The sequence below is a fragment of the Hyaena hyaena genome, unplaced genomic scaffold, assembly GCF_003009895.1.
Source record: "Hyaena hyaena isolate Hyena2069 unplaced genomic scaffold, ASM300989v1 scaffold_248, whole genome shotgun sequence".
Lineage (NCBI taxonomy): Eukaryota > Metazoa > Chordata > Mammalia > Carnivora > Hyaenidae > Hyaena > Hyaena hyaena.
In genome coordinates, this window is record NW_024080881.1 from 729,200 (window position 1) to 756,917 (window position 27,718).

A 27,718-nucleotide genomic window follows, 5' to 3' on the forward strand; every position below is an offset into this window, starting at 1 on the left:
TGTCTGTATGAAAATCCAGGTGAAGAATTGGGGGTTCTCGTCTCAGGCCCCTTACAGAGCTTGTGCTGAGCCTGAGTGAGAACCCCAACTCCAACCCCAGCAAATACTACAGCTGAGCTCCTGCCTGGGAGAGGCCGGGAGCTATTGGGGAATAGCCTGGAGAGCTGACCCTGGAGAATCTCCCAGAGATCTTGGTATGTCTATGGGTGACATAGAAATCCCCGGGGAGGCTGTTCTAGGCTTCTCCCCAACTCCGACTCACAAGTTCATTTCCTTGGCACTGAAAACACTGCTAGGGAAGAAAGGGTCCACTTCCGGGCTCCCGCCCGGCCTCTCCCCATCTAAGCTTGGACTCTGGACCAGCCCCAGCTAGGGCGAGGTTTCAAGGACTGTGGGGATCTGCGGCCCCGGAGAGCACAGACCAAAAGAAAGAGCTCCTTCTCGCTCCCGGCACTTAATCCTCTTCACACCGGCCCCCCACTTTCTAGGACTTCAGCTCCCACGGTGCCTGGGCCAGGATCCCACCAAGACAAGGAGGAGCAGATGGTGGCGTTTCAGGTCCCCAAAAAGGCCATGTGACCTTGAGCACGTCACATGGCTTCTCTGGCCTCTGTCTCCTTATCTAAAAAAGCGGGGTGACAATCTGGATTTTGCAGTGACCATGATGTTGAAATAAGGCAATGGCAGTGAAAGGGCCTGGCAGAGTGGTGGGTCGGCCAAGAGAGGCAACGTCCAGTGATAATGGAGGAGGTGCCTGTGTGCTGAGGCTGCTACTTCAGCCCCAGGAAGCCGCTGGCCCAGCTCCAGGGGGTGGGTTAGAAGTGAACTTGAGCAGAGGCGAGCAGGGGGAAGGCCAAGAGTGGGTGGGGACCAGGATCCACACCCAGTCCTTGCTGATCTGTTGCTGATAACATAGGCCTGTGCTCCCTACCCTGCAGGCAGGCCAGTCCCAGAGCAGGGGAGGGGCTGTCAGGTGAGGACCCCAGCTTCCCGCTGGTGGGGTGCTCCGCCACAAGGGGCTGTAGAGGGGCAGGTTGGGCTGGGGGGCTGGGCAGGAGGGTGTTGAACTTGGAGGAAGGCCTCAGCAGGCTAGAGCCAGTGGGTGAGGCTGACTGGACAGGGCTGGGGGACAGTTGGGGAGGAGGTACAGCGACCGCGATGGAGCCAGGGGACAGAGAGGGCAGGAGGGACAGATGGAGGCCGGAGGAACCATGAGGCTGCGGATCTGGAGAGAGCTGGTGAGCCAAGGGAGAAGAGGCCAGGGTCTGGAACAGGCCCGGCTGTTCCTGGAAGCCATATTGTCCATCAGGCATAGGGTCTGGGGGCCGCTCAGTCTGGCCCCAGCAGCCAGGGGGCACCGGATCCAAGCAGGTGGCACAGTCCATCAGGCACAGCCGCTCATGCGCACGCAGGGTCTGGCTCCACCACAGCAGCTCGGCCTGCAGGCCCTGGATCTCCTTCTGCAGCAAGCGGTTGTGTTTCTCCAGCGTCTCGTGCTGCTGGAAGCAGAAGCAGATGGGCCAGGAAGGGGGTGTCAGCCAGCATTAGGGTCCCAGCAGGAGCCCTGTACCCTGCCCCCAGGCGCCTTAACTTAGGAGTAAGATACTACTACCATCTGAATGTCTAAGCTAGGGCCCCTTGGTCCCTCTCTGGCCAGCTCTGCACCCCACCCCCACCCCCACCCCGCACATCTTGCCCGTTCTACTACTACTGGGGTAGATTGGCCGGCCCTCCGTCCCCGCCACCAGTGCCCTGAGCCAGCCGTTCTCCACCAGCCTGCCCCTTGCCACTCACCTGGGAGCTCCACCGGCCTCCTAATCGGGGTTCCCCTCAAGCCACTCTGTCCTCTCGGCCCAGAAGAGCCATTTGGGAATTGCATCATTAACTCGTAGGTTAAAGGCTCCCACACTGCCCTGAGCACGGAGGCCCCGGCTCACGCCTCCTGTTCCCCTTCACTTCCTGTTCCTCCAAGGGACCCTGCTTTCTGCATTTCCTGTCTTCTCTACCTGGACACTCTTCCAGCAACCTCCTTTCCTGGGCTAATCCTGATGTGGCCTTCTCATGGTCATTCTGTCATACACACCTCGGGGCTGCTTCGTGACACTGCCAGACCTTCTGGGTGCCCAGAACTCACCCACTGAGGCACTATGGGAGGAGCCCATATTCACGGAGGAATATGTTCTACTCAGCACCCTTGAGTCAGAACCGAGTAGTTCTGAGCTGCTGGACCCTGGGACCTGAGAACCCACTAACAGGATGTGGTTCTAAACAACCATTTACAGTGGCAGCAACGAAAGAACTTTCTTTCCACGGCTCCCAAAGCTGAGTGACTTCCTCTGGTTCCCTCCACAACCTGTCCTTTTTGTGGACAATTTTTAAAAGGAGAAAAGGGGCAAGGATGTTTGACATAAAAAGGTTGCTTCGGGCATGAACTCAAAATTCTAACTTCCAGGCCGGTCTCTGCCCGGGGAATACTGCTTTCAAAACATGTCAGTAGATCGCCTCTCACTTCAATTTCTCCAAAGGTTTCCATTCAGCTCCAGAAATTGAGTCACTCATGGGTTCGTTCGTTCATCGGCCACCTCCAGGCTGCCCACGGGTTATCGCCTCAGGGAAAGGCTTCCCCAGTTAGGTTTCCGCCTCTCCACCCTCCCCACTGTATTTTTCCCCATAGCACTTACGACCAGCTGACACCCCAAATACCTCATGGGTAATTTATTTGTCTGGCTAGCCACCCCACCCCACCCCCGTGAAAATACGAGCCCTGGAGAGTGTGGGGTGGGCTTTCGTCTGCTGTGTTCGCAGCTCTGTCTCCAATGCTGAGACTTAGACCTGTCACCCAGGAGACATTCAATAGGCATTTCTGGAAGGAGTGAATATATGAATGCATGAAGTCCCTCTCCCTGCTGGGCAGCCACCATGCTAGACATCAGTCCTCACTCATACAATCTACAGGGTGCTGCTCCCTGTCCGGGTCCTTCATTTGCCTGCCATGCCTTTTCTTACCTTCATCCATTTGGAAAACTCCTATTCATCTTTCAAGACCAGCTCAGACTTCATCTCTAGTATCATCCTGACACTACTCCCTGTGTGTTCCCCTGCCCGTGTGTTCCCTGCCCGTGTGTTCCTAGAGCGCTTTATTCTGACTCTATCATTCGCTTCACAGGGCATTACCGAGTTCCTTCAGTTTGTCAAGCACCGTTCCGGGTCATGGGGAAATAAATAGCAAGGAACGGAATAGTTCCCTGCCTTCACGTTGCTTACAGTCTGGCGAGGGAGACAAGCGACAAACATCTGAATATGTAACTGGAGTTCAGTGCTAACAAGAAAAATAAAGCAGAGTAACAAGCAGACGTCTCTTTAGATCGGAAGGTTGAGAAAAGTCCTTCTGGGGAGGTGACATTTAAACCAAACAACTGAAAAGATGTGAGGATCTAGCTGTACTGTTCTCTGAGAATAGAGAGAACAGTCTATGCAGAGCCCCTGAGGTTGGATGTGCTTGGCCAGTGAAGGAATAGGGAGAACAGGGTGTGGGATGTTAGGAGAGGAGGGCGGATGGGTAGGAGTGGAAGACGCAGAGCACAGGGCCTTTGGCGTGGAGGGCTGTGAATTTCACTCATCACTCTAAGAACTAAGGGGTATGTGGCCTTCCCAAGGGTCAGGTCCTAAGCCCAGCTCTTAATCCTTTCCCTGGGATGAAACTGGTAATCTCCTTGTTCTCTGCACAGAGGAAGAAGAAAAGCTCTAAGGGTCAGGTTACGATTCAAGGTCAAGTTACCATCCAAGGTCAAGAGGCAAGTACAGTGGAACCCTCTCCTGCCCCACGCCACCCCCAAGGCTCCTTTGCCTCCTTTAACCTCCATACGGGTCCTGCCAGGGGACAGGGGTCATTGTCCCCATTTTTTTTTGGATGAGGACAGTGAAGCTCAGTGAAGGAAGTGGCTTGTAGCTTTGACTGCCACAGCTGGGACTCTAAAGCCGGCCCACCTGACCTTGAACCAGAGTTTCTCATAGTGTGAGTGCTGAGTTCTTCTGTTTGCCTCTACTTCTTGCCTCCTCTCTTTAGATCAGGAGGCGCCTTAAGGGCAGGGCTGGGCCGCAAATGCACATTTGTGTCCCCAGAGCCTCCTCAAGCACCTCTCTCAAACTCAGGTGACCTGGAAACATGCAGCGGTGTAAGGGGAGCTGCTCATAGGCAGATGGAGACCAGGTGGCGAGGCCAGGTGAGTGGAGTCAGGGTGGGGAAAGGAAGGCACCCCCCACCTGGTGCAGGGCGTCCGCCTTGTCCGTGTGCTTCTGCCGGCTGCGCTGGGCGGCTGCGCGGTTCTTCTGTTTCTTCTTCAGCCTCTGATGCTCCTCAGGGCCCTACAGGGTGTAAGGCAGAAGGCTCAGGGGTCCCGCCAGGGACTTGACCCTCTGTCCAGGCCATCTGTAACGCCACACTCTCCCCAGTTAAATTCCCCGGTTGGGGGGGGTCTCCTTACTCCTAGAGGCCCCCTCTGTCTCCCCGGGCACCCACACACGGCATCGCCCGTAGGGCCCACCTTGTCGGAACACCAGCCTCACCCACACGCCCTGCTTATGGCTCTCGATGGGGGAGGACAAACAGAGAAGCCCGGAACTTCTTCGAACCCGGAGAGAACCGACTTCACACCCACACTCTCCTTAGGAGCCATCTGGCTCTGGGCAGATCACTCCCTTCTCTGAACCCAGCCCGAGGCACCACTGCCTTCCTCACAGGCCATAAAACAGGCGTGAGCTTCACCTGCAAGGGCAGGGCCAGGGTCCCATTCATTCCATGAGCCGGCACCCAGCTCAGACCCGAGGCTGATGTTCAGTCACTCACCAGTCAGCGAGCACCTACTGTGTGTCAGGCACTGAGCTAGGGGGACGGAGCAGCAAACACGCCAGACAAAAGCCCCTGCCCCTAAGTTGCTCACATTCTAGCGTGGCAGCAACCTGGAACGGATGCCTGAGTGGACTCAAAGTTCACAGCGCTAACCCTCCCGCTCCCCTGGTCCCCACGTTAGGGGGTCCAGAAAATGTAGACAAGATATTTAACCCAAATGCCCAGAGCTTTGGAAGGTCAGGCGAGAGAGAATGTTGGAGACCCCTCAGCCCCAATCCCCCCCGCTAAGTCACCCTGGGCCTGTGTTCTGACTGCAGGGAGCTCAGGGGAGACTCTGGCCTCCCTGGCTGAGGACCCTATGCTGCTCGGTTCATGGTCACAACAGGCCCAGTCCAGGTGCTGGGGGCGCCGAAGCTGGAGCCCGGGGGAAAGTCCTGCAGTTGACAGAAAGGAGTAGGATTTTGGTGCTTGGGTCCTGCCTGGGAGAGGGGGCAGGGCCTCGAAGGTGAGCCGAGTCTGAGAATTTGGGGAGGGAAGGGAATGTTCCCATAAAGGCAATGAAGGGAGGGGGGGTTAGGAGACAGGTTGCTCCAAGGCCAAGTTCTAAACTGGAGGCTGGCTCTGAAATATGAGAGCCCAAAAGCCCTCATTTCAATTGCCTGGGGAAACTGAAGCCCAGAGAGGAGGTGTGTGGGTCCCAAGGCCACACAGCCCTGATCACATCCCTCCCTGCCCGGGAACTGGGGACCCTCGGGCATGTTCCCCACGCTCTGCCCCTGGTTCCCTGTACTCACCGTCCTGGTCAGCAGCCCACTGCCCTCGCAGAGGTGCATGGCTCGGGCAAGGGGCGGGCAGAGGCTCACTACGCGGGCTCAGGTGTCCCTCTGCCACTGTGACCTCCTGGTGCCCTCTGGGGGCCCAAGGAAGTGGCAGCTCTTTAAATCCCCGGTGACCACTCCGCCCCCAGCAAGACAAGTTTCAGTTTCTTCTAAAGCCACCGGCTGCTCAGAATCCCTGCCTCCGGTTGGCTCACGTGGCTGGAATTTCCTAACATGAACTGGCCTTCCGGTTGGGCCCCTTCTCTGGAAAGAGAATGACAGAGGGTGGCCGGAGGAGGGGGGAGACCAAGAGCCAATTTTGGGGAGGGTGTTCTGGGGGAGGGAGGGCAGGCTGCCAGGCACAGAACCGAGAGGAGAAGTCAGTAGGGGACGTAGGGCTCATGTGGGACATGGGAGAAACTCTGGGCTCTGGAATTGCAGGGGTCCAGGTTCACAGCCCACCTCTGGCACACTGGAGCTGTACAGCTTTGAGGAATCGATTCACCCTCTCTGAGTCTGAGTGTCTTCATCCCTAAAGGGTCTGGGGGATGATACAATATCTACTCACGGTCTTCATGTAGGAACTAAGCAAGGTAATTCAACCTCCCCCCAAACTCTCTGACACCACTGTTGAAGCAAGTGTGCAAAAATAAGCAATGGCCCTTAAATAAGAGAACAGATGGATAAATTACTGTGTTTTCATTCAACAGACCACGCAGCAGTAGAGGGAAGGATGTCTAGCGGTTAGCGGAACAGCTTCCAAGCTATGTGACTTGGGTGCATAATTTCATCTTTCTGTGCCTTTTTTCCCCCAATCTATAAAGTGGGGCTAAAAATAATTCTGTTGTGAGCAGCCGATGAGTTCAGGAAGGCAAGGCACCTATAGTCACGCCTGGTGCGGATTAAGAGTTCAACAAATATTTGCCCTTATGATCTGGTGGATGATCAGCGCTGCACATATCATCATTCCTGAAAGTCTGCAATGTCCAGTTCTTTGAAAACCACAAGCGGCAGCAAGATATAAACACCATCATTTCCGTCGCATTTGCTAATATGGGTATGCAAATATGGAATAAAGTTATGAAAATATGCATGTGAACGAGAAACACAAAATTCAGGGAGTGGGGGGGGGGTATGCGCTGAGGGGAACACAGGGGAATTCCACTTGTGTCTGTGCTGTTTTGTTGCTTACACTCTGTGCTGATATTCTTCTCTCTATGTCGGGGTACACCTGAAATGTTTTCTAATAAAAACTTCTATTAAAGACCTTGCTAGCCCTGAAACCTCAGGTCAAACCTGCATGGTTGGAGACCATGTTTGGAAAGGACATCTGTCTGGGGGAACCCAGAGGAGCCAGGAGCCCCTGTCTGAGAACAGCATAGCAACTGACGTGCAGCACACAGGGTCCCTTGGCCTGGTGACTAGAGCCTCCAGGGATTGTGCCTGAGTCCTGAGGGCTCCATGCTGATGGAGTGGGACCACAGGAATGGCAAGTAGTGTAGACATGATCTTCTGGTAGGCAATGGTGTCCTGGAGTGCTGTGCTGAGAGGTTCACTGCTGCCTCTGAGCTTCTTAGAAAAGAGCACTGCAAATGATTCGCAGCATCTACCGTGCCGTGATCGATTAGTGATGTCTGTCATGGGCAGGGCTTGGACGGTGACCATCTCCTGCTCTGCCTAGAACTGGGCACAATACCAGTCTGGGCTTTAGAGTTAGACTTGACTCTGACGCTGTGCACTTATAAGGTCTGGAGCCTGGAGCCTCAGTGTTGTCACGTGTATGCTACAGATGACAGAGAAATCACACCTATTTTACAGAGCTGTTTTGAGGACGGAGAAGAAGGAGCTGAGAAGGGAGCTCTGGGCATGTTGTGAAGTGCTATCCAGCTAGAATCCATTCCCATTACTGAGATTTGCGGGAACACAGGATTAATGAAGCCTCGTGATTTTAAATGCCCAGGTGGGTGTAGATTGGGCTTGACGGCTGGGCCCAGCCGTCCTTGCTTGCAAAGAGCATGGGGGCAGAGGCTGACTGGGGCACCCCATGCAGTGAGGCTGCCTCGATTTCTCTGGATTATTTTTGTTTCTCGGAAACCAAGAGGGCCAGGTCGCCTTGCCTGAGGCGGGCACCTAGGGGGCTCATTAAGCCAGTCCCTGAGCTCCACAGGGAAGGATCTGGAGAAGCCACACACATGATGTAACCAAGGGAGAAAAACATTTGTGGGGCGGGGAGGGCAGTAGCTAGGGCCCAACTGCTCCCCGCCTCAGCCCCCCAGCCCCAGCCTTGGGCCACCCGTCCTTCCCTCTCCAGCCCCTGGCTACGGGTGGAAGGGAGACAGTCAGCAAGTGCGCCTGTGACCCCTCCCAGGAGGCCACCGCCCGAGCGTTTATGGCTTGCTCTCCCTGAGGAGTGGCAGGGATGAGGGACACAGAGTGGCTAATGTTTAACCCTGAATGGCTGTGTGTGGCTTCTCCAAAGAGGTGGCTGCCTTTGCAGGCTGGCGGGGCAGGCCTTGGGGCCATCCAGTCCAACCTCCCACTTAGAAGATGAGGAAATGAATGCCCAGAGAGGCCAGGCAGCCTGAGGGGGAGAGGGGCAGAGCCGGAGGACACACATCTCTCCTCTAAGCCCTCAGTCCTCCATCCTGATCCTCTCATTCAAAGCCCGCAGTCCCGTGGGTGAAGGCTGGGAGGGCTCCCCAACTGGAGCTACAGAGTGAGTTCTTGGGCAACAGGATCGTTGCCTGTCTTACCCTCTGAGGTATCTCCCCAGCGCCCCAAACTGCTCCCACGTGAGAGGTGCTCGATGAATGAATAACCGAATAAAAGTCCAGCAGACAGCTTGCCAGAAACCCCAAAAGCCTTCTGGACGAGTAAGGAAACTTCTGCTTTACTCATTCCCACGGCGCCCGCCCTGGGGTCCTGCGGGACCATCCTCAACCAACCTCCTCCTTTGACCAGGGAGGAAACAGAGGTACAAGGAGGTGCAGTCACACAGCCGATGTAGGAGAAGCTAGGACGCCTTCTCCCAATTCCTTCCCACAGCTCCCGGGTTGAAGATATGCCAGGGGTCTCCGGTTTTCCAGGGATGAAGACCCTCTTTCGAGGTCTCCCCGCCATGTGCAACCCTCGTCTGAAGGCTGATCGCCTCAGGGCCCCTTGAGGGAGCTTCAGATGATGGGTCGCAGAGAAAGAGGCCAAGTGGCTGCTGGCGGGGCTGAGGCTGGCCATCGACTTGCCATCTGCAACTGTGGATGGGCCTGTGTCGAAGCCACGCCTCAGTTGGCACAAATTCACCAGGCACCGGGGTGTGAGACACACGCCCAGCACATTAGCCGACAGAGCAGGGTGTGGCAGCACAGGGCACTTCCTTACTGAGGAAATCAGAGCAGGCTTTCCAAGGAAGAAACCCTTTACCAAGGACATCGAAAGATGGGCAGGCTCCATCCCGGGACCCGGAACTTGACCTTGGGCAAGTTACGGGACTCTTCATGCCTCTTCTGTAAAATGGGCATAATACTAGAAGGATTTGATGACGTCCCATGTGTAAAGGGCTTAGAACAGTGCCCAGCACACAGCAAGGCACATAAGGATCTGTTAAACTTTTAGCCAAGGCATTTGACAAATATCTGATAAATTTTTGTTCACATAACCAAAGGCTTGTATCTTGTTCCATTATTATTATTTATTGGAAGGAAAAACATGGTGGAATACATGAGGGATAAGGTTGTTTTTTCCTGGGGCACCTGGGTGGGTCAGTCAGTTAAGAGTCTGACTGATTTTGACTCAGGTCATTATCTCACAGTTCATGAGTTCGAGCCCCATATCAGGTTCTGTGCTGACAGCATGGAGCCTGCTTAGGATTCTCTCTCCCCCTCTCTCTCTGCCTTTCCCCTGCTTTCTCTCTCTCTCTCTCTGTCAAAAATAAATATTTTTAAAAAGATTTTTTTACATAATGAAATACGTTTTTAGTGAAAACAAGTCAATGTTTGTGTCCGTGTGTACGAAGCAGCATTTAATATTTCACATAAATTGCCAAAATTCCTCATGCTTACAAAGGAGCATCAATAAAAGGCGAGAAACTAGGGCTCTCGGGATTCTTCATTTCCTAAATGATCTAACTCAAGCGTAAGTTACTGACAAGTCTAGAGTGGATCAGCTTCAGGGACAGCTGGATCATGAGGCCCATACAATGCCATCAGGAGCCAGAGTCTCACCTCGGCTGTTTTCTTACCAAAACAGAAATACCAGCTCAGCTGCTCCAGGAGGGGGGTGCATCCCTCCTCCCGTCCACCCGCCACTTTCCCAGAACTTCCAGCAAAGGGCCAGGCCTTGGTTTGGCTCGAGTGGTGCGGCTATTGCTGGCATCAGTCACTGTGGCCAGGAAATAAGATAGGCAAGGGGTCCGAGGACCACCCTGGAGCCCAGGGGAAAGGGTCAGCCCCATCTTAACTCTAGGGGCTAGGGGTGAGGGAGGGGCAATTTCCAGAGAGCTCCTGGCAGGAGAAGAGAGAAGGGGGAACGGATGCTGGGCTGATCCACCACCTTGGCTCAGATCCAGATACGGGGAAGCTGCCGCAGGGGGGCAGGGTACACCCCTTGCAGAAGGGATGGATGCAATGCCCCCCACGTCTCTGACACCAAGCTTGCGCTCTCTTTCCGTTGCTTCCCAGGGACCCATGGGGCAGGAAAGTAGAGGCTTGTTAAGGGGAAGGTTCCTGATGAACTGAATGCCAGGCAGGGACTGGGGCAGCGACGTGTGGGGACTCCCCTGTGCAGAGGGAGGAGAGGACTGACTTTCACTTCAGTACAGCGCCCTGTGAGCACTCATCAAAGCTGGAATCTGCAAATAGCCGGGTCTCCCAGGAACTGGATGATTTCACCAGGGCTCTGGGACCCCATCACTGAGTCAGTGGGAGCTGGTGCATGTTCCCACCCCGGCCCTGCCGGGCCTTCTGCTGCCCCTAAAGCTTTTTGCTTCTGATTCTCTGCTGTTCTTTCAACGTCTTTCCAGGCCAGGAAGCTGACTCAAACTTTTGGAAGTGGGCAAGGAGTATAAATAATAAACTGCTGAGTGCTAAGGCATCAGCAAGCCTCTCGGGGCTTTACAGGGTGTGGCACCGGTGACCACAGCTCCTGCGTTTTCCAGGCGGTCCGAGTCCCAGACAGGCTTGGGTTCAAATCCCTGCTCTGCCACTTCTAGCTGTGTGACCTTAGACATGGCCCATGGTTTCTCTGGGCCTCAGTTTCCTGGTCTGTGAAATGGGGATAGTATCCTTGCTTTGCCAGCGCTGTCGTGACGACTGAAACCACAGATGGAAAGCAGTCACCAGCAAGTTCCCTCTTGTCCCAGGGCCTGTGGGTGGGTCTCCCTTGCGACCTCACAACTCCACTGTTCACTGCAGATGTCAGAATAGCCCGGGCTGAGCACCCTGCTGAGATCCTGGATGCTGGAGAGAAAGGACTGTCACCTTGGCCTTTGAGGGAGCCTTTGCACCACTCCTCAGATGGCTTTCCCTCACTTCGTCTTCTGTGTTGGTTCCCACGAGAGCTCTGAGAGGCAGGAAGGCCTTTCTCCCCTTTCTCCCTTACTCGGAGGCTGGTAGAGGGAACCGGCCAGGGTCCTGAGCAGGAGCCCGGAGGGCTGGAGTGGGGTGGGATATAAAAGCCCAGGGGCGCCTGGTGACAGCCGGTTAGGCGTCTGACTTCCGCTCAGGTCATGATCTCGCCCTGCATTGGGCTCTCTGCTATCAGGACAGAGCCTGCTTCCAATCCTCTTTCCTCAGCCCCCTCTCCCCTCTTCCTCTCCCCTGCTTGTGCGCTCTCTCTCAAAAATAAACATTAAAAAAAAAAGCCCAATTCAGTGTGGCCAGTGCCTCCCAAGCAGGAGACAGGAGAGTGCCTGCCTTGGTTTACCCATTCCAAGCACTGAATCAAAGGTACCAAGAGCATGGGCGAGGCAGGCTGGCAGTAGGTCATGGTCAGAAGAGTCCATCCAGTCGTCAGAAGAGTCCATCCAGTCGTCTTGCTTTATAGGTGGGAAGAGTAAGTTCAGCGAGAGGAAGGGACTTGGCCAAGAGCAAGCACGTGGCCGAATCAGGCCGACAGGCTCTGCCCCGGCATGTTCTTCCCGTCTTACTCCCCTTGATCCAGCTCACGGCTTCTGGCCTTGGTGTGGACACACAGCACCCTCAGGACCACAGGGACCACTTGTACCTGGGGAGGGAAGCTGCTGTGGGCCCGCAGAGAGAAGATGGCAGGTCCGCGGGGGGAAGATGGCTGACCCTCGCTGGTTCACCTGTGAAGACGGAGCCTCTTGCAGGTACGGGGCCAAGGTTCCGGAAGCCGAAAGCAGCCTCCATCCAGAGGAAAGGCTAGGAAAGGGTCCCAGGAAATCCTCCCTGGATTCCCCGGGAGGGTGTGTGCTGCCAGCCACGAGGCCTGGGCAGCCTTGTGACCTCTCTGGGGCTCAGCTGTCTCATGTGTAAAATGAAAGAACATGGCAACGGCCTGTGGCTGGAGCCCAGGACCAGCCTGAGGTCTTCTGGGAGCTGGACGCCTTGGAGCCCCAGCGGTCTGTGCCATTGAGAGAATGGAGGGGGCTTTCTACCAGACAAGGGGACATTGACTGAGGGTGTGTACCTGGGCACAGAGGCCTGGGTCCCTCTCCTGCCATGGCCACCCACCTGCCCCCAATCTGGGCTTCAGCTTCCCCCCCACCCCGCACAACTGTGGGGAAGGGTGTCCAAGAGACGCCCTGTTCCGTATGGGTCCGGTCTGACAATTGGCATCTGTGGGATCTCGGCGGTCAAGGTGGGGGCCAGGTCTGCCTTGGTCCGGAGGCCGAGAAGCCTGGCGGTTAAGAGCAAGGCTGACAGGGCTCTGCTGCTTCCTGGCTGAGTGAGCAGCTGGGAAGCAGTTAACAGACCCTGTGTCTCTGTCCCTGTTACTCCATGGATATTTACTGAGCATCTACTATGTGGCAGGCCCTGTTCTCCCTGCTGGGAGACACCTATTTTGTTTTGTTTGGTTTGGTTTTTAATGTTTTTTAAATTTATTCTTGAGAGAGAGAGACAGAGCGTGAACAGGGGAGGGGCAGAGAGAGAGGGAGACACAGAATCCAAAGTAGGCTCCAGGCTCTGAGCTGTCAGCACAGAGCCCCATGTGGGGCTTGAACACACCATCCGTGAGATCATGACCTGAGCTGAAGCCAGACGCTTAACTGACTGAGCTACCCAGGGCCCCTGGGAGACACCTGTTTAAAACAAACAAACAGGGGTGCCTGGGTGGCTCGGTCGGTTAAACATCCAACTTCGGCTCAGGTCATGATCTCACAGTCCGTGAGTTTGAGCCCTGCGTCAGGCTCTGTGCTGACAGCTCAGAGCCTGGAGCCTACTTTGGATTCTGTGTCTCCCTCTCTCTCTGCCCCTCCCCCACTCACACTCTGTCTCTCTCTCTCTCTTTCTCTCTGTCTCAAAAAATAAAATAAAGACATAAAAAAATTAAAACAAACAAGCATGAGGCACCGAGGTGGCTCAGTATGTTGAGCATCAGACTTGGTTTCGGCACAGATCATGATCCCAGGGTTGTGGGATGGAGTCCCAGCACTGGGCTTTGCACTGAGCATGGAACCTGCTTAAGATTCTCTTTCTCTCTCCTTCTACCCCACCCCTGCTTGCACGCGTGCGCATGTGCTGGCGCGCTCTCCGCCCCCCTCTCCCTCTCAAGTGAAAAACAAAAAACAAAACCCACAAAAACCAAAAGAATAAAAACAGATCCAATAACAGAGGTGAATAATCAGGGGAGGGGGAAGTGGAGGAAGGTGGTCGAAAGAGACAAACTTCCAGTTACAAGATAACAAAGTACGGGGGATGTGGAGTTCAAAGCCATGCCTACAGCTAACGGCGCCGCAGAGTGTATGGGACAGTTAAGGGAAAAAATCTTAAGGGTTCTCCTCAGAAGGAGAATTTTTTTTTCCTTTTTCCTTCTCTTCTTCTTTTTGTATTTATATGAGAATAAAATACAAATATTTATATGGGGAGAAGGCGAATGTTAGCTAAACCTACTGCAGTAATCATTTCGCCATATACGTAAACCAAACCATCGTGTGGTACACCTTCCACTTATCCGGTGATACATGTCGATTACTTTGCAGTAATGCTGTGAAAAAATCCTACCTCTGTGGACATTCTAGGGCAGATGGAGGGGTGGGAGAGAATCAACGTACTGACTTAAAGGAATTATACAGCCTGGTAGAAGGCCTTCGGTGTTATGGGGGAATACAGAGCAAAGTCAAAGATTCGGGGAATGTGGGTGGCAGATTACGGGGTTTCAGATTTAAACAGGGTGGTCAAGGGGCGCCTGGGTGGCTCAGTCCATTAAGCATCCGACTCTTGATTTCAGCTCCGGTCATGATCTCAAAGTTTGTGAGTTCGAGCCCTGAGGCAGGCTTGGCGCTGACAGCATGGAGCTCCCTTGGGATTCTCTCTCTCCCTCTCCTGCCCCCCCCTCGTCCCTTTCCCCCACTCACACTCCTCCTCTCTCTCTCAAAATAAATAAGTAGACGTTAAAAAATAAACAATAAACAGGGTGGTCGGGGTGGGCCTCAATGAGACATTTGAACAGAAATTTTTTTTTGAGATTGGAGATTTCAGCAAAGAATTGAAGAGAGGGAGATGACATGAAAGTACGGGTTCGGGGCTGTAGGAATGTGCTGGGGGATTAGGAGGATCGGTAAGGGCAGGGAGGAGTAGGTGATGGGGGACAGAGAGCTTCGTGGGCCACTCAACACAGGCCTCGTAGGCCCCTGGAGATCTCGGGCTCTCATTCTGGAAGATACAGGGAGCACCCAGCAGACAGGGGAGGGCTTCGAGCAGAGAGAAGGGACAAGATCTGAGCACAGGATAAAAATGTCCCTCTGCCTTGGGGACAGCGGTGGGTGGAGAGGCTGCCGCGGTGATTAGGCAAGAAGAGCCGCTGCTCATCTGTCAAGTGCAGAGAAGAGGGGCACCTGCTCTCGGGTTGCTGCGTGAAGGCCAAGCGTTTGCCCACCCAGGCCCTGCGGAGACAGAAGCATCCGCACAGCCTTGCCCTTGAGGATACCGCGGGCACAGGTGAGGTGGACATGGCCGTGTCTGTTGGAAGAGCTCAGAGTTTTGAGTCCTTCCCCACTCCTAAGTTTCTGGAAAAGCCGGGGAGTGTCCTGTGCCCTTGGGCAGATGACAAAGGTGTGAGTAAACAGCCCGTGGTGTCATCTGTAAGTTGGAGAGGACACCTCTGCTTCCCACGCGAGGCAGCTGGGCTGGGACCGTCAGGAGGATGCCTGAGCGCTCCGGCTTGCTATTCGAGGCGTTCGGCCGTGCCCGTGGCCTGCACCTGTATACACCCGCCCGGGATGGGGCCTTCCCTGGATACTTGAGGCCTGCAGGAAGACGAGGGGCGGGACACTAGAGCAGGCCAAGGCGGAGCCGTGGCCTCTGGGCGGTGGCCACTTCAGGGGGGAGGTTGCACGCGCCACCTTCCAGTTCTTTGTTTACTAGTGAGCAGAACAACACTACACTTGGGTATGCTGCCCCCAAGTGCCAGTCGCTGCTTGTGGCCTGTGCCTGTGCTCCAAAAAAATAAAAAATAAAACTTGCCCCACAGATGTGTCTCATCAGAGAGAAACACAGCATTTCTCTTATCAAAACTGTAACTCTATTTTAAACAACCTCATTGAAGATGATTATAGTTTAGAGGAGTCAAATAGAAAATTCACCCAGGGGTGCTGGGTGGCTCAGTCAGTTGGGCGTCCAACTCTTGGTTTTGGCTCAGGTCAAGATCCCAGGGTCATGGGAGATGGAGCTCCACATCGGGCTCTCTGCTGTCAGCACAGAGCCCACTTTGGGCCCTCTGTGCCCCCCCCCGCCACGCCTCAAAAATAAGTAAACATTAAAATTAAATGAAATGGAAGAAATTTTTTTAATTACCTACAGTAAGCTTAAATTTTTTTAATTTTTATTTTTTTTGGTTTTTATTTATTTATTTTTTTATTTATTTCTAGGAGAGAGAGAGAGACAGCGTGAGCAGGGGAGGGTCAGAGAGAGGGAGTCACAGACTGAAACAGGCTCCAGGCTCCGAGCTGGCAGTCAACACAGAGCCCGACGCGGGGCTCGAACCCACTAACCGCGAGATCATGCCCTGAACCGAAGTCGGACGCTCAACCGACTGACCCATCCTGGTGCCCCTACAGTAAGCTTAACAATAAATATTTACATACACAAATAAATAAATACTTAAGAATAGTCTCGCCAATGCTAATGACCAGCAATGTAATTAAAGCAGGGTCTTTCCCCCTACTTGCTGTTATTCCAAGATAAAGTTTTGTTACTTTTCTTTTATGACTATAAAGGGGATACATGAAAGGTACAGCTGAATAAAAAAGGCTATCCCTCTTAAGGGGCACCTGGCTGACTCAGTCAGGAGAGCATGTGACTCTTGATCTCTGGGTCATGAGTTCGAGCCCCACATGAGGTAGAGAGATTACTTTTAGGAAAGCTATACCTCTTAAAATGAAAATTATAATGCCAAAATTTCCTCCCCAGACATTGGGTAAACACACATGACTTTTTAATATGTATATTTTTATATAACACACATATCTTTTTAAAAGGCATCTAGAATTCTGTCCTCAAGTTAGACTCCACTTACTTAGCCTCAAGAAACTCTTCCTTCAAAAGCAGTTTCACAGCTGCCAGGATTTGGTATTTCAATCCCATGATTCTTTCTTGCGAATATATATATATTCATAGTTATATATAGCTACAGCTCTATAGATCTTCCCCAGTTTTCTTCCAAAGGTATTCCCTAAAGATTTCACTTCCTTAAGAGCACCCTTTTCTCCTTTCAATGAGGCAAATGAAAATACTACCTGTCACTTGCTAGGTCTTTCCACTTGTCTTAATAGCCTCTCCACTCCTCCTCTCCACCCTCCACTCCAGATTTGTAGCTCCAGACAATTATTATCCAAAATTTAGACAGTTATTTCCTTCCCAGGTGGTTTTTTAAAAATTAATATTGACTGTAATGTTTATTCATTTTTGAGAGAGAGAGCATGACAGAAGGAGAGAAAGACACACAATCCAAAGCAGGCTCCAGGCTCTGAGCTGTCAGCACAGAACCTGGAACCCAAGTCAGGGGCTTAACCGACTGAGCCACCCAGGGGTCCCTAATTGGTGTTGATTGTAATCCTACACTTTGGCCCATGGGAAGCTAGACCAGTTTGGACAGGGCAGGGCTTTCATCCCGGCATTTAAACAAGGATTTCAGTACTAGTAGTAAAATAAAACAGTCCAGAAGTGCTTAAGGTAATCATTTTAAGTTTCCTCTAAACCCACTCCAGAGTTAACAGTTAAATTGCAGTGACTTTCAAACTTTCACGACTGGAACTCCAAGTAAGATACACACATGTACATATAGATACCTGGATTTTTCAACAAACGTTACTTCACAGAAGGCAAAGGTAGTGATATTGTCTATTCTGTTCATTTCACATTGTTGCTAATGCAGCTAGGTTGAACCATATGAAACTGACATCTTTGTAGTCAAAATGGTCAAAGGCAAGTGATTTTACATGGCTTGACTGATTTGTGACCCTACAATAATTTCACAATCTACTTAACGGGCTGCATCCCATAGGAAAACACTTTATTTATTTTAAGTTTATTGATTTGTTTTGAGGGAGAGAGTGCATGCACGAGCGGGCCGGAGAGGGGCAAAGACAGAGGGAGACAGAGAACCCCAAGAAGGCTCCTCCCTGCTGTAGTGCAGAACCGGATGTGGGGCTCAGTCTCACGAACTGCAACATCACGACCTGAGCTGAAATCAAGAGTCAGACGCTTAACTAACTGAGCCACCCACGCGCCCCAGAAAACACTGTTTAGTGGGTTATTTTTAAAATTAAAATGGGATTGCAAAAAAAAATTTTTTTAATTTCACTTAACATGGCATGAGATCTTTCCCTGCAAACACATTATCCCTCCACCTCACCCTTCTCAAAGGCTTCATGGGATCCACCACACAGGTATACCCCAGCTTAGCTAACTGATCCCCACCGAAGGCACTGGATTTTTCCCAATTTCTTATTGTTTCAAACCACCATGGTGAACTTTCTGGTCGTAAATGTTCATGAGTTGGTGCTGGAAATTTCTGTAGCATAGACTCAAGGAGGCAGGCTATCAAGCATCTTGTGACCTTAACTGTGTCTCAAAGCCTTTGAATAGGAGTTAGGCTCACTTTTTTTCCCTTTTGTGTGTGCTTGGCAGAGGGTAAACAGTACTGGCCAAGGGGGCTCAGCCAGGCACCCCTTTCTGTCCAGCCCTCATCTGTCTACGACCTTCTTCTGCAGGATTGGAAGCTCAAGCTTGCTCCAGACCTCTCCCTATATAGACAAACACTACGGGAGACACCCTGGAAAACAGTGCATTTTAACATCAACCAGATCTGAGTTGCCCAGGCTCCTCAAGTCCTCTGGACTTCGCTATCACTACCTACAAAAAGGAAACAAACCTCTCAGGGTTGCCAGGAGGATGAAGTAGACAAGGTGGAGAGCTTTATAAACGAGTTACACAGAAATGAGCCATTATCGTCAGCTCGTGCCTGACTCCTCTCTCCCAAGCATTAGACAGAGCCTACTCTGTTTACACTGCAGTGGGCTGGGGGAAGGGCTCAAAATGAGACCCGAAGCTTGGCTCACCCCTCTGAGTTTAGTTTGCCAGGTCCCCGGCCTCGTTGTCTTCACTTCTTCAGTTCTTGAGCGCCAAGGTAAAGAACCAAACTCTCGGACAGTCATTCATTCAACAACAAATATTTATTGAGTAACTACTATATGCCAGTCATTGCGCTAACCATCACGTGCGTCTCAATAGTCTCACTGGCAAAATGAGAAACGGTGCTTCTCAACAGAGAAATGATGGGCAACCTGGGCGGGACAATTCTTGTGTCCTCTAAACGACAGGGGCTGTACCTTGTCAAAGGGACAACCCGAAAATGCCCCAGCACGTGTCGACACGGCCCCTAGGGGGCATTTTTGCCCGCGATGAAGAATCCCCGGCCCACCCTCTACGATTCCAGAAGATGTGGAAAGGGGGAGGCCCTGCAACTGGCAGGTTTAGGATGATGCCGAGGCCTGATGAGTAGGACCTGGACCTTGTTTCCGGGGAACAGGACCTTACACTGGCCCCGGGACGAGCTTGTCAACATCCTTGGGACTCTAGATTCCGACTCCTGAGTCAGAACTCCTACTCCCTATGCAGCCAAGATACGATCCGGATTTCTGTTCCTGGCAGAGTGTGAGTTCCTGGGGAAGAAGGAACGGAGGTGACCCTGTCCCCCAAGCCCTCGGGAAGCGAAGGGTTAACGCAGGTGGCCCCGCAAAAGCCCCTAGTACCGCTAGAGGGACCATCTCGGCCCCACAGCCGGGCGGCTTCGCGGTCACGTGGGAGTGAGGGCGGGACCCAACGAGAGGCCGACCAATAGACTGCGCTGTCGGTGGGCCTGATAGCCAATAGGAGCAGGGAGAGGGGTCCCGGGACTAGGAAGAAACGGCGGCCGGGAGGGGGCTACTGGGACCATGGGGCTTCTGACCATTCTGAAGAAGATGAAGCAGAAAGAGCGGGAGCTGCGACTGCTCATGCTGTATCCTCCCGGACGCCGGAGCCGCGAGGGTAGCGGGGGCCCCGCTGGGCGGGCGGTGCCAGGCGCCCCCTACCGGGCGCGGGGGGCGCGGCCGGCGCGTACCAACTGCCCTTTGTGCGTCACGCACGTGGGCCCTACCAATCTCTCTGATGGGGGGGGGGGAGGAGGTCATACCACCGGCTCGGGGCGGGGGGACTCCGTTCCCAAGGCCAAAGGTGAGGGCCTACTGGTGCGGCGGCTGGACCAGATGTCCCCGTGTAGAGGGCAGGGAGAAGGGCCGGAGGCGACTCGGATGCCGCCACCCGTCGGTCTGGCCCGAGTGTGAGGCCTCTGTCCTCCCTGGCTCTGACCTTCCTCCCCTGTCCGAAGGTGCCAGGCCCCGGCCCCGCCTTCAAGGTCGGAATCCCGGGGGCACGCGGGCCCCGCCCCCCGCTCCTGGGGGAGGCGGGTGTAGACGCCTCGGGTTGTTTCAGTCCCGAGTCCAACTGTCCGCCTGTGTGGCCGCGCGGCCGGTCCGTATCTCCCGTCCCCACCCCAGGCTGACAGCTTGTAGGCCCAAGGGGCCCCGCCGACCTTCTGAGCCCCGTTAACAGGCTCCCGCACGCCTTCTGCCTCCTCTGAGCCTGTTCGCATCGGGACTCTGCGATCCCAGAGCGGGACGCGTCTCACCCGGAGCCCCCCTAGCAGGGGAGGGAAGACATTGCAGTGGACAAATAACTTTATAATATTCACATCACAAAAGCACAGAGAATTCACTCATCCAATTGAGTGTTTACTGAGTGCCTATTTGTGCCAGGCCCTTTCCTAGGGGCTGGGATAAAACCGCAAAAACCAAACCCTACCGCCTCGGACGGTCTGTGGGAAGAAAGCAAATAGTTAAGCTGTATGGACTGTTTGGAGAAAAATGCAATTTAAATAAGGTGGCCAGTGAAGGCCACAATTGAGAAAATGACAGGGAGGTGAGAGCTGAAGCATGTGGGTACCTGGGGAGATTTGTTGAAGCAAAAGGAACCAGCTCAACGGTCTGGAAGGAGGAGCTCACCGGGTGTGTTCAAAGGAGAGTGGTGTGGCTGGAGAGAGTGAGCCAGGAGGAGATTACTAGATTGGGACAGGGGACAGAAGAGCCTTTGGGTTCTTGGCTTTAAATGAGAAGTGCCGAGAAGAAACATGACCTCAGGTCAAGTGTGCCGTTGCCACGCCACAGGCGAGATAGGACTCTGGCTTGGATCAGGATAGAAGCAGTGAGGTGACGGAAGATGGGGGACATTGTGACCACAGGCCCAGCAGGACTCGCTCCGGGATTGGAGGCAAGGTGAGGGGGAGAGCGAAGTCAAGCGTGACTTCGGTTTCTGGCCAGAGGGGTTCAAAGAATGAGGAATCACTTGCCGAGATGGGGAAGGGGGGCAAGGAGCAGGTTCAGAAAGGTGAGAGCTCAGGTGTGACCATGCAAGGTGCCTCTGAGACTTCCTGTAAGTGCCAGATGGGCAGCTGGAGACAGGGACTGAGTCCAGGGGAGCAGCTGGGTGGGAAGCGCACTTCTGGGAGTCTCAGCATAAAGATGGAATTTTTTTTTATGCCCCTGGGTGGCTCAGTTGATTGAACATCCGGCCCTTGATTTTGGCTCAGGGCACAATCTCGCCGGTTCCTGGGTTCGACCCCCACATGGGGCTCTGCGCTGGCAGTGCAGAGCCTGCTTAGGATTCTCTCTCTCCCTCCCTCTCTCTCTCTCTGCCCCTCCCCTGCTGGTGCGTGTGCTCTTTCTCTCTCAAAATAAGCCTAAAAAAGAATAAAGCTGGTATCTGAAGCCGTGGTCCTGGGCGAGAGCTCTAAGGGATGAGTGTGAACCGAGGAGAGAACCGGGGCGTACTTAGAGAAGAGGTCAGGGCGATGAGAACCAGGTGAGGGAGTGGAGGAGGGGCAGGCCGCTGTGTCGGGTGCTGCTGATGGAAGAGGAAGAGGAGGGCTGGTTACTGTCCAGCGGGAGGACAACATGAGGTCTTTAGACACCTTGGTAAGAGCAGTTTTGGGGAAGCAGTGGGAGCAAAAACCTCAAGAACGAGCAGGAAGGGGGCGCCTGGGTGGCTCAGTCGGTTAAGTGTCCGACTTCGACTCAGGTCATGATCTCATGGTTTGTGGGTTCGAGCCCCGTGTCGGGCTCTGTGCTGACAGCTAGCTCAGAGCCTGGAGCCTGTTTCGGATTCTGTGTCTCCCTCTCTCTCTGACCCTCCCCTGCTCATGCTCTCTCTCAAAAATAAAGAAAACATTAAAAAAAAAAAAGAACGAGCAGGAAGACAAATTGGAGAGGGTGCTTATGGACAACGGTTTTGAGATTTGCTGTAAAGGGAAGGAAGTAAAGGAATAAGTAGAGGGGAGAAGGGATCAAGAGAGGGTGATGTTTGCTTCTCCTAAGGTGGGAGAGACACCAGCTTGTCTGCTAATGGGAATGATCCAGTGGATGATGGAGTTGGGGGACGAGGGGGGTAATCGGAGGTGAAGGCTGGGTCTCAGGAAGGAGACCCTCATTCCACTGGTTTGAGTCGCCTGGGCCCGCTCCCAGCTGCAAGCCCCCTTAAGTGTTGGAAGGACAGAGGAGGGTGGTTCTCTCCAGCTGGTGAACTCACTCATTTGTTTGCACGCTCAGCAGCAAAGGGTTTGGAATATTCCAGAAACAGAAAGGTGAGGGCGGCTACCTCCAGATACTTGCTCCTGCTGTTGCCTCTGCCTAGAATGCTCTTCCCTTAGTCCTTTGGAAAGCCACCTTCTTATAGTTTGGGCCTCAGCCCGAGACCCTGAGAGGGGTGCCTGAGCTAAAGGAAGCTTCTGGAAAGGGCCTTTCCCAAAGCCTCTTAGTTATACTTCTTACACTCACCAGGAGCCGACGGTCCATTGTTTCTCATTTGGTTGCACTCTCTCCACACGACTAGAAGCTGCACAAGGGTGGGAACTTGGACTCTGGGGTACCCCCAGCACCAGAAAAGGGCCTGGCACATAGTATTCGGTAGATATTTGGTCAGGATGAGATGATAAAATCTTTATTTCTTGATACTTTCCCATTTATCACGGGCCCATAAATTGTGGCTCGGGCACGTGCTCAACTAACTTGATACATGGCGGGAACCGATTGGTCTCCTAAAAGAGGGGCACTGCGGTGACGTCACCACCCTGCAGCGCGTTGGGACTTCTCCTTAACCCGGTGTGCCGCAGAGGCCTGGACAATGCTGGCAAAACAACCATCCTCAAGAAGTTCAACGGGGAAGACATTGACACCATCTCCCCGACACTGGGCTTCAACATTAAGACCCTGGAACACCGGGGGTGAGTGGGCCCCCTACCCACCCCCCTATCCCCGCAGAGGGCTGGCCCAGAGGAGGGCGGGGGAGGGCAGGGGAGGGAGGGGGCCAGGCTGACCCTCTGGCAACCCCATTCCTGCCCAGATTCAAGCTGAACATCTGGGATGTGGGCGGCCAGAAGTCCCTGCGGTCCTACTGGCGCAACTACTTCGAGAGCACGGACGGCCTCATCTGGGTGGTGGACAGCGCCGACCGCCAGCGGATGCAGGACTGCCGCCGGGAGCTCCAGAGCCTGTTGGTGGAGGAGGTGGGCGGGGTCGGGCCTGGCCAAGGGGGGAGGAGCCCGGCTTCCAGCCCCGCCCCCACACTTTGTGCCCCGAAGTGGATGTGCGCGCACAATCCCTGAGCCGGCCGTGACCCCAAGGGAACACCTCAGGGCGGGGTCTGTTCCTCCCCTGAGCCCTCACCAGGTGCCCACCCTTGCGGAGGCAGAGACAACCTGCACGTTTGGTCCAGGAAAACCCACAGTGCCTCGGGCCACTGAACAGAGACCAGGGTTCATGTCCCTGTGGTGTCACTACTGCCTCGCAACCCTGAGCTTCAGGTTCTGCACCTTGAATGGGGCGTTAGGGAGGATGATCCGAGGCCAGCGGGTGACGCTTTGGGAGGCAGTGGAGCCTGGCTCAGGAGTTGGCCTCTCTGCTGTGTGACCTCAGGCAAGGCGCTTAACCTCTCTGAACCTCCACTGCCTCATTTCTAAGGTGGGCATTATACTTCGGGTGATCTTATAACGTATTATCTGGGCCAAAACACTTTAAGGAAAATTTTAGATTTACGGAAAATTCGCAAAGATACTGAAGAGAGAGGCACCCTATCTACCTTTCACCTTGCTTCCCCTGTTAACATCTTACGTAACCACCATGCGTTTGTCGAAACTTAGAAAGTAGCATCAGTAAGTCACTCTTCACTAGAGATTTTATTTGGATTTCACCAGTTTTTCCACCAATACCCTTTCTCTGCTGCAGGATTTGTTGGGTTATTCCACTGCATTTAGTTGAAAACCAGGACACTTTTATGAATGAAAGAGGGAGCTATTAATAATTACGCAGGAACCGCAGACATCAACAGGATTGTTCCAGGCACAGGTCGCCTGGTACAGCAGTAGCCACCTCCATGGGGCGTCTGGCGGGTCCAGTGAGGTCACGGCTGCCAGTGCTCAGCCCTGGCCTGGCACCTTGAGCCCATTTATCAGGGCTGGATCCACCTGTCTCCATGGAGGGACTCCTAGCAGAAACACACACATGGAAATAATTAGAAGCAGAGGCCAAGAGTGAGGCCTATGAGGGTAGTGAACAGTTAAAGGGCAACATGAACTTGGACGAGGGAAAGGTCGCTTCCAGCAGGCCCCATGGCCCCCGGGGACAGTTGCATTCTTTGTGCATATCAGGTCATCACGTGGGCGCTGTCTAGAACCCGAGGGCTTCGGGACCATCGTGTCCATCCCCCCCCCCCCCCCCGATTTATGGAGGAGGAAACTGAGACGTAGAGGAGAAGTGCCCACTGGGCCGCGGCCTAGGGCTCCGCCCCTACCAAGTATGGCTGGATTCACGGACTGTGTCCATGGTGCTGCCCCACTTGGGCTTCTCCGACACCCCGGGGGCCTTGCCTTGATCTTCCATGTTGATCTCTGACCCCACCTGCTCCGGGCGATGAGAGGAGGGGCCGGGCTGCCCTCTGAGCCCCGACTCCCAATCGCCTGTTTCTCCCCGCAGCGCCTGGCCGGAGCGACCCTCCTCATCTTCGCCAACAAGCAGGACCTCCCCGGAGCGCTGTCCTCCAACGCCATCCGCGAGGTGAGTCCAGGCCTTAGCAAAGGTTCGCGGAGGGAAAGGGGCACACATTGTCGTTGTCAACTTGTTTAAAAAGCGTTATGTAGCCTCTATTGCATGGCGGGACCCACACAGGCCCCTGGAGATTCAGCACTAATGAGACGTGGTTGTGCCCCGCAGCCGCAGCCGGGGGAAGGCAGACCTGCCAGTGTTTTCCTTCAACATAACAGCAGCCAGCCAGTAGCCAGTGCTGCCCGGCCAGGCGCTTTGCATGGATTAACTCATTCAGTCCTCACCCCAGCCTCTCCAACCAGGCACTGTTATTACCCTTCTGCAGATACCGAAGCAGGTTTAGGGGAGCTAGGTAACTCACCCACGGTCACACAGCCTGTAAGCAGCCGAGCCAGGATTTAAACACAGGCCTCTGTGACCCCAAAATGCATCTGTCCCACTTACCTTCTTCTTAGAGTTTGAGCACCAGAATGAGAAAGAATGGGGTCAGAATCTCGGTTCTGCCGCTCACGAGCTGTGTGACCTAAGGCAGGTTGCTTAACCTCTCTGAGGTTAACCTCTCTGCTTAGCCTTTCTAAGTGAAATGGCCACCGAGCCCTGGCTCATTGGGAAGAACGGATGGGAGGACACTTGTGGGGCACGTAGCACAATGCCTGGATCCGAGCAGACGCTCAGGAGCCTGTGTTCCTATTCCGTTACTGAGGGGTCACGCGGGATGGAGTGGTGAGTGGGCAGGGCCTGTGGTCGCCAGGGCCCACCGTCATCTACCCCCCGCTGCCCACCCCCCCGCCAGGCCCTGGAGCTGGACTCCATCCACAGCCACCACTGGTGCATCCAAGGCTGCAGCGCCGTCACCGGGGAGAACCTCTTGCCTGGCATCGACTGGCTCCTGGACGACATTTCCAGCCGCATCTTCACAGCCGACTGAAGCACTCCGGATGCCCTCCCCCCCCCGCCCCGCCCCACCATCCAGCCCCCCTGCCCCCAGCCCTCACCAGGCGCCATCCACCAAGGGGATGGCAGTCAGCCAGCCTGACTGCCACCCCTGCCCCACTCCGTAACCTGCTGCTGCTGCTAACTGCCCACTGCTGCTCGGCGGCCGGCCGGCTCCCCTGGCTGGAGGACCACCGCCCTGGCTGTCCCCCTGGCTCCTGACCCGGCGCGCCCGCAGCTGCCACACCACGAGGAGACAGGGCTGGGGCCGGGAGGGGGCCGCCTCTGCTGCTACCAAGGCTGTGGGCCTCACCCTTTGCTCAGCTGTGAGAATAAACCGCTCCCTGCCCCACTTTCTGGTGGAGTCATTCGTTGAGCCCACAGCTTTAAGGGACCCACTTGGAACCCACGGGACAGAAGGGCACACATCATCCCAGCCAGAGGGTTAACCGCTGCTGTGTCGCAGGGACAGACCGAGAATTAGAGACGCACAGGACAGGGCTGCAACTAATTCCATTCGGAAGAGTCCAGGCAGGCTTCCCAGAGGGAGTGACATTAAAGTTGGGCGTGAAGGATGAGTAGAAGTTCTCTGGGTAGAGGAAGGGGCTGGACAGTTTACCACACAGAGTGGCTGCTGCCCTCTCTGTCAGTAAGGAGAAGGGACGCAGCCCCACATCAGGGCTCATTGCTGAATGGAATACGGGCTGGATTTCAGCTCCAACTCGCCGCTGTGGCCAGGAGCCCGCACGCAGTCCACCACCTACACAGCCGTCCAGGGCAGCTTTGGCTCAAGTGGAAGGACCCGCCTGACAGAAATGAAGAGCAAGGGCTCTTGGGAAGTGGGGAGGGGAGAAGACTCTGGTGTAAAAGGACGCGAGGGTCAAGCGGGGCTTGCTTTTTTTGGTCTCTCTGCTCAAAACTCGGGTGCCAGATAGAGGAGGCTTAATGTGTCTAATGAGGAAAGGGTAGTTTTCCCAAGGGAAAGGTGAGGAGGAGCCGCAGAGATTTGCTCCGAAACGGGCACTAGGATTCCTTCCTGGAGAGGGAATGTGCAAAACTCCGGGCTCTGTCAGGGTGGACGAAGGGAAACGGCTGTTAGGTAGACAAACTTGGAACATGACCTGTCCTCCAGTGTAGAAACTGAAAAACACCCGCCCTGACCTCTGTGTGACACGGTGTGGTCCTCGTGCTCCGAGACCCTGTGGTGCGTGAGCACATCCAGGCTCCCGAACCAAACCCCAGCTCTGCCACTCGCTGGGTGACGTCAAGCAAGTTGCCCGGTCTATCTGTGCCGCAGTGTCCCCATCTAGGGGGAGAGAATGGCACCTTCCTGCTAAGTTTGGGACAAGGACCAAGTGAGTGGGCGTCTTGTGTGTCACCAGCATTGTATAGTGTTAGCTATAATTATCACTGTTTGAACCGGTAGGAGCTGAAGCAGGTCCAGGGGCTGTGAGCTCAGCCGGATGAGTCACCTCAAGGGTTCAAGTCCTCCCGGGGGCTCTTAGTAAGCAGCATCCTTGATTTACAGCCTGAATTATGCACGGTTGGAGAAAACTAAAATAACGAGGTTATACTCATTACCAAGGCCTGCAGATGGGGAGTGTGAGCTGTGACAGAAAGTCTGCATCCAGTGCTCAGCCCAGTGGGAATGTAGGGAGCCCGGCTGGCAGCTGGGGTTCTGGAACTTTCCACCCTCTTGCTGGCTAAGGGCTAAGAGGGTTCTTCTGTCTGCTTTTCCCGCTGATGGAAATGGCGGAGCTGGAGTCTGAAGGCGGGGGACGGGGGAAACTGATCTAGATCGGAACGGGCTTTGTGGAGTTATTTCTAGAAAATGTATTGAAAGCCCTGGAGGGTGAAGGGGACAATCGCTGAAACATCAGCCATGATCTGGTTTCCAGGCTGTCGAACTCAATAGCATCATGAGATACAGGGCCCCGAGCGCCCCCACAAGGCAGTTAAGAAGCAGACCCACTGTCCTGGCCTGACAGTCGGTGAAATTACGCACTCCCTGCACGCCTTCACCTAAACACCAGATGTGCATCTCCTTAATGTTTAAGACCCTTTCTTACTTTGAGGCTCTTTGACGTTCACATCTAATGAAACATGAGATCAAGGCTACGTGCAGACCCCGGCTGCTGCTACCCTTTCGCAGAAGCAGCCCTGCATGTCCGCTCGGTCTGGTGTCTGAGAACTTCTTTAGTGCACGGTGACAAGCGCGCCCAAACAGGGACCAGAAGAGTTGATTGGTTCCCAGCTGGCTGTGTACCCTGGCTCTCAAGCCCGAGGAAGGGAAAGTACGTCTGTCCGTTCAGA

General features: G+C 54.3%; 2 protein-coding genes across 3 annotated transcripts; one reads left to right on the top strand and one right to left on the bottom strand.

Annotated features, from left to right (window-relative positions):
- Positions 1 to 468: 468 nt before the first annotated feature.
- On the bottom strand, positions 469 to 5,682 carry BATF2 (basic leucine zipper ATF-like transcription factor 2). The gene is made up of 3 exons (XM_039244894.1): positions 5,644 to 5,682; positions 4,264 to 4,365; positions 469 to 1,499 (listed from the first exon to the last, which is right to left on the bottom strand). The coding sequence occupies exons 1-3, from the start codon at positions 5,680 to 5,682 to the stop codon at positions 816 to 818; spliced, it is 825 nt and encodes a 274-aa protein (XP_039100825.1). The 3' UTR covers positions 469 to 815.
- Positions 5,683 to 18,835: 13,153 nt separating this feature from the next.
- Positions 18,836 to 25,760, top strand: ARL2 (ADP ribosylation factor like GTPase 2). Of its 2 annotated transcripts, XM_039244891.1 has the most exons (6): positions 18,836 to 19,341; positions 22,546 to 22,656; positions 22,776 to 22,938; positions 24,404 to 24,484; positions 24,641 to 24,797; positions 25,266 to 25,760. In XM_039244891.1, exons 1-6 carry the CDS (start codon positions 19,277 to 19,279, stop codon positions 25,625 to 25,627), a joined length of 939 nt encoding a protein of 312 aa, XP_039100822.1. In that variant the 5' UTR covers positions 18,836 to 19,276; the 3' UTR covers positions 25,628 to 25,760. The 2 variants fall into 2 exon arrangements, with proteins under 2 accessions (XP_039100822.1, XP_039100823.1); XM_039244892.1 differs by lacking the exon at positions 24,641 to 24,797 and having other exon boundaries at positions 19,203 to 19,341; positions 25,266 to 25,493.
- The last annotated feature ends 1,958 nt before the right edge of the window (positions 25,761 to 27,718 follow it).